The 6,040-nt window shown below is 39.2% G+C and overlaps 1 protein-coding gene across 1 annotated transcript; it reads right to left on the bottom strand.

The window, feature by feature from the left end:
- Nucleotides 1-2,790: 2,790 nt before the first annotated feature.
- On the bottom strand, nucleotides 2,791-5,670 carry TCP14 (TEOSINTE BRANCHED, cycloidea and PCF (TCP) 14). The gene has a single exon (XM_068608560.2). The coding sequence runs from the start codon at nucleotides 4,471-4,473 to the stop codon at nucleotides 3,283-3,285; it is 1,191 nt and encodes a 396-aa protein (XP_068464661.1). The 5' UTR covers nucleotides 4,474-5,670; the 3' UTR covers nucleotides 2,791-3,282.
- Between the last annotated feature and the right edge of the window lie 370 nt (nucleotides 5,671-6,040).

The following is a 6,040-nucleotide window of genomic DNA, read 5'->3' as shown; positions in this document are numbered from 1 at the left end:
TAAATATATTTTAAAGATATACTTTAAGTGGTATTAAAATCTTGTCTATCAGTCTATTTAAAATATAAAAAAAAAATCCTAAGGTCTTTAAAAAGTTGGTAAAATTAATTGACCTAAATAGAAACTTTGGTAATAGTTTTCTTGGCATGCTTAATTCTTAAAAAAAGTAAAAAATATATATATATATATATATATATATATATATATAATAATACTAAAAAAATTGTTTATATTTGCTTAAAATACTAGACTCCAGAAACTTTTTAAATCAGCTAAAAAAAGTATCCCTTTAACCAAACAAATTTTCATATAAATGAGTCTCACTACTAAAAAAATTCTGGCTTGACATAAATTAGTTCATATGTGATTATTAATTAACTTAATCTCTTTAGATCCCTACTTATCACATTTAATATGACAAAAAGAGATCAAAATCTTAAAAAAATGTTATGGTATCTTAAAAAGTTGTTATGGTAGCAGTCTCAGTTTTAATATGCTCCTGTATGTATTTTGGGGGTAGAGTAGGAGTTTTGTACAGGTTCGATGTGTTATAGATATTTCATATTAGAATGGTTGATGTGTTATAGATATTTCATATTAGAATGGTTCTAGATTTCATATTAGAATGTGTGCTCTAAGATTCTAAGATGCGTTATAGATATTTCATATTATATAGAATGTGTGCTCTAAGAATTAACTAATGTTCTTTTTTATACTTTTTTTTCTTCGTTGTTCTTTTATACGATTAGAGTATTCCTTGAACATTTCAATTTATTTAATTTCTTATTATTGATAGAAAAATAAATAAATCAAAATCGTAAAATTGTTATCCTCAAACAAATTTTGAATAATTAAAACCTAATGGACCTAAATTACAGAAATAGGTGGCATTACTTTTAGAAAACAAAAAACAGAAACAGCTGAATGATATATTATTCTTGATGGATTTGTACTTGGATTGACAATTGGATGTAATTAAGTATCGATGTAGAAAACTCCTTTCTAAATCAAACTAACTAAGGAAGAGGAAAAACGAAAAAAGATGGAGTTACCTGGTGGAGGGAGGAAGTGGTGCAACGAAGGGTTTACTCTCCATGGCAAGGGAGAAACAAGTGGAAGTGAGTGTCGAAAGAGAGAAAGCTCTTTCCCATGTCCAATTAACTATTTTTCGTTAGATATTCATGTATTTTACTTTATGATCATCCCGTAAAATTACTCGAAACTTGCCTATGAACTTATCTAATGCAATTCACTACGGCAAACTGAAATCCTATGCAGGAACTTCATCTAATCTATATGATTATTGGAATTTAACAGCAGAAACGTTGAAGCTGTAAGTGCACGGTGTTTCAACTGAAAGAAGCAACGATCTTTCATCTATTCCTTTAATACAAGACGTTAGTTACAGTGCACTACTTTCAATTATGTTTTACATGCAGATAATAAGTTCATCTCCGATTTATGATTGTATGGCAAAGCGGTGGCACGTACGAGAAACTCTAGCTAATTTAGTCAGATCAGGCTCATGATTTGCTTTTACAGCTCTAGCTAGCTAACGCTAGGTGGGAACCCTCTTAGCGTGTCGTTATCAGCTTACTGTTTTGTGCCCATAATTGGAACCTCACCAAGGTACCTTATTCCATTGACCATTCTCATCAAGTAGCAGATTATGTTAATCAGATGTGGGCTTCCCCGATTATGATTTAACAAGCACATATATACTATTATATATATTTTGATAGCTGCTTTACACTCGTGTTATTGACATGATCTCCATAAGTAAAGTTGCCTTCGAATCCCATTGTGCAGAACAAAGTTTATAGTGGAGGGAATATCCTAATCCTGCTTTCCCTTCCCTACCAATTTTTAATTGCTTCACCATAGAAGTTCCTTATTATTTTAGAGAGGGGATATTATTAGATTCCAAAACATACAACAATAAATAATGCCATTAAGAAAATATAAAAAATAAAAAAGTTAAAAGCAAAAAAATATTAAAATGATAAGTGATGTTCTTAAGAAGTTGCAGATATGTTAATAGTCTTACAGTACGTGTTTATGTGTATCTGGTGTTGCAAATGCAGAAGAGGGAGTAACTAGAGTGTAACTACGTGGTAGAAGTAAGTTTTGAAAAGGGTTTTGGGAGAGAGTAATTTAAGAAGGAGGGAGCATGAAACTGGAGATTCCACGTTTTCCCTTTGGTGGGCAGAGAGAGACCCAATCATGCATTGAATAGGAGGAGCATGGCCCATAAAATGAAGGGTCCTGATTGATGAAATGGTGGGGCATATCTCAGTAGGGTCATTAAGACTCACCATGGATCTTTCTGTGATGCCAGCAACTGCTCCATTAAAAGGGCGAAAAGAAAATTAAAAAAGAAAACAGAAGATGGAGAATGATCCACCTGTTTGTCAGTGACATTGTACATTGGTTTGGGCAATAACCAGCAGCCGGACCCCACCACCTGAGCCAACACCTGGAACCGATAAGGTTTTGACCCCACCGTCCTATTACCCCCATCTCTCTGAAAAATCTTAATCATTGATGCAGTAAACCTCGAGATTCATGGCAGAGATTTAGAATCAGAATGATCAAAAAGCAATGTAAATTTTAATACTACCGCTTCATTTTTTCACATTCATCACTCTCTCTCTTACTCAGTCTAGCGGTAACACTGTTTCATCCCTTTTACCACACGACCTCTGTGTGCTGTGGCCCAGAAAGAGAGACGGAGAAAAAGAAAACAACCCAAATGCCTGTTAGGTGGGAAACTTTGCAAAGCTCATGGAATGGAATGCAACTCAGTCGTTTTCTTCTCTTTAGCACAAAAAGCATAAAATTACAAACCAATTAATTAAAACCCTATTCAGGAGAAAAAAATAACTAAAGAAAAGAAAAATTGCACAAACAATGATGATAAGATATCGTGTAGTGAAATAACTCAATCAAAGAAGACATTTTTTTTACCAGAAAAAAAAGAGAAAAAAGAAAAGAAGAAGCAGGCAGCGAAATACCCAATTGTTAAATAGTGTCATCTGCCAAACCCTAAAAAACCCTCCTTCTCCTTTCTCCCTCCGTCCCCTCCAAAATATTAATCACACCAAAAAATTAATTTTGGGAATAAATAAAACTGAATTTCGAAGATCATCAACCAAACCTCACGTGTGTTAAACACATCCATGTATCCATCATGCATCCGCCAGCATCAATCAAACTAGACCGCAAGTAAGAAGAAGAATTTACGGTGATCACTTCACATCACATGATATGATATGGTATGCTCTAGGAGTGGTGACTGGTGGTATCATGGCGATCATCGGCAGGACCTCCACGATGCGACTGCGAACCGCTCGCCTGAGATTCAGAAACACCGATAACAGGACGATAAGGACTAAGCCCCGCAAGCATACTCAAATGCCCTTCATTCATATTATTATTGTTGTTATTATTATTATTACTGCTTCCCCCAACAGCACCAATCCCAGAAGACCCTAGTTGCTGACTCGGCAACAGTGCCATGGGCGTGGGAAAGTTCATGAAATGCAACCCACTAGACATGGTGCCTCGATACAAGGCGCTGTTGTTAACCGGAGGGAAGGTCCATATGGGATCGCCACTCATGACTTGATTGGAGTTTGAATTTGCCACCATCCATATGTTGGCGGCGTGGCTCGCAGGAATCGTGCCCGCACTCGACTGGAGGAGATAACTTCCCATTTGGTGCTGCGAGGACGAAGATATGTCTTGTTCCGTTGGTCTTCTTTTTCGGCCTAGGGTTGATTCCTCCGCGCTTGTGTCAGACAAATCCAAGGTGGAGGAGGGGGCTTCGGGCTTCGCCTGGAGCATGGAGTTGTTCAGGTTGTTGGATTGGAAATTGAGGAGTGTGGAGGTGTTGGTGGGGTTGGTGTCGGACGATAAGGCGATACCGGGGAACAAGGTGCGCCGTTGTTGGAGGGAGAAGTTGGGGTTGAAGTAGGAGGACCGGAGCTGGGAGGGAACGGACATGGAGGAGCCGGAGCTGCGGAGGGAGATGTTGAGAGAGGTGAAGTTGGCGGGGATGGTACCGGTCCCGGTGGCGGCGATGACGGCGGGTTCGGCCTGCTGGAGGAGCCACTCGATAGTTTCGCCATCAGACTTGTGACCAAGTTCGCGCGTGAGTTGGAAGACGCGGGCGGCGCAGAGGGCGGGCATTCGGATGCGGCGGCCACGACCGTCCACCTTCGTGTGTCGGTCCTTAGTCGACGTGCGTTTTGGCGGCGGCTTTTTGCTGTTTGCGGGCTCCGACACCACCGCGAGCTGGTTGGATCGGGTGGAATTGGACGTGCTGGGTTCTGCGGAGATTGCTAGGGAAGGGTAAGGGGAGGAGGTGGAGCATGAGGGCGGTTCTTGGTCTTCTTTCTTCTCCAGGAGCTGGAATGGGAAGTTTTGACGGTGGTGGTGGTGATGGTGGTGGAGATCGTCGCCTCCCTCCATGATCGCATGGAGAGGAAATAAAGTTGTTGGTTTGTTGAGTGTAGTGTGTGTATGTGTTTGTGTATGATTGTGTTTGTGTGGGTGATAGTTTTTTGTTATGAGAGAGGTTGTGATGAGTGAGTTTGTAGTTTAATCTATGTAGTGGGTCTTTCTGGTTTTTAAGAGGAGGGGATGTGTGTGTGTGTAGTTATTTGTTTTGTGTAAGGTAAGGAATTTGTTTTGAAATTGATGGGTTTAGGAGAGAGAGAGAGAGAGGGAATAAGGGAGAGGTGGGAGGGCAAGAGCTTTAAGCAACAAAGATAATGAGTGGGAATTATATGGGTGAGCTTTAAAAAGCATGATTTTTTGGAGAAGAGAAATTGGTTTGTTGTTATGTTGATGAGGTTTTGAATTAATTATGTGTTGGTTTAAATTTTGTTTGGCATGGTTTTGAAGGAGTAAATAAAGGGTTTTGGTTAGAGGGGAGAAGAGAGAAGAGGTAAGAGGTGGCTTTTTATTGTGGTTGGACAGGCTCTTTGGTTCAGACTCCACGTGAGGTGCTCTTTTTATGATTCAATCCATAAAGACAATGGTGGCCGAAGTGGGACCCGATCCCAAGTCAAAAAATTGAAAGACCTGGAAAGGAAAGATTATGGAGCGGGTCCCGTCTCATTCAAGTAATCATTTCGTTTTGCCTTTCGCCTTTGCCTTTTGTTCTGCACCTTTGCTGGGGAACTTTGGGATTCTTCAATCCACTCTTTGCCTTTCCTATGGGCCTAATTACACCCTTTACCTTCTATCATTCTAATGCTTACAACACATAAACCCTACATTTACTTCTCTCTTATCAAATGCCTTAACACCGTTTTCCATCTCAGAATCATTTCAAACACACAATCAATACACGTATATAAGAGATCTTTCAAGGATTTCAGAGAAAAGGACAAGATATATACATGAGGAATTTTGTAGTCACTCAACATATATGCTATTGCGGGTTATCATCTTTAGCCTAAGGACCACAAGTGGCACATGGAAATGGATCTAAATCCTTGAAAAGTTTCAGAGAGAACAAGCAGTCGCTATGTTTGTTCATATGGGAGGTCGATTTCATCATTTCTATTGGTTAGCTAATGGGGGTTTCGTTCCCTTCAAGTTGAGCCTGACACTGTTCCTTTTACGCCAACGTGACCCAGCTCCATTCAACCCAATTTCGTTTTCTTTGCATTTATGAACACCCTCTAGTTTCTTCTTATAGGACATGCCCGCCATTCATCCCTAAACTAGCTCCACAAACCAATAAATTAAATTAAAGTCACACCTTCACTCTGTCACATGCTATATGATTGAAACAAATGAGGTTAACACGTATTGAACACGACAGTGAATCTTGAACTCTCGGCACTTCGGGAATATAGCCAAGCTTTTCCTTTTTCCATTTTAGTTTCTTCGCTCTTTTTCTTCAACATATTTACATGGAATCAAACAGTTTTTCTTTTAACGTTGAATTTTGAAGTAGGTAAAACATGAACTGTACTTTGGTTAGTCTCAAATAGTGAAGTTGTTTCATCAGTTATTGTCACATGCA

The sequence above is a fragment of the Phaseolus vulgaris genome, chromosome 3, assembly GCF_051622355.1.
Source record: "Phaseolus vulgaris cultivar YP4 chromosome 3, ASM5162235v1, whole genome shotgun sequence".
Taxonomy (NCBI): domain Eukaryota; kingdom Viridiplantae; phylum Streptophyta; class Magnoliopsida; order Fabales; family Fabaceae; genus Phaseolus; species Phaseolus vulgaris.
This window is presented reverse-complemented; position numbering and strand designations above follow the sequence as displayed.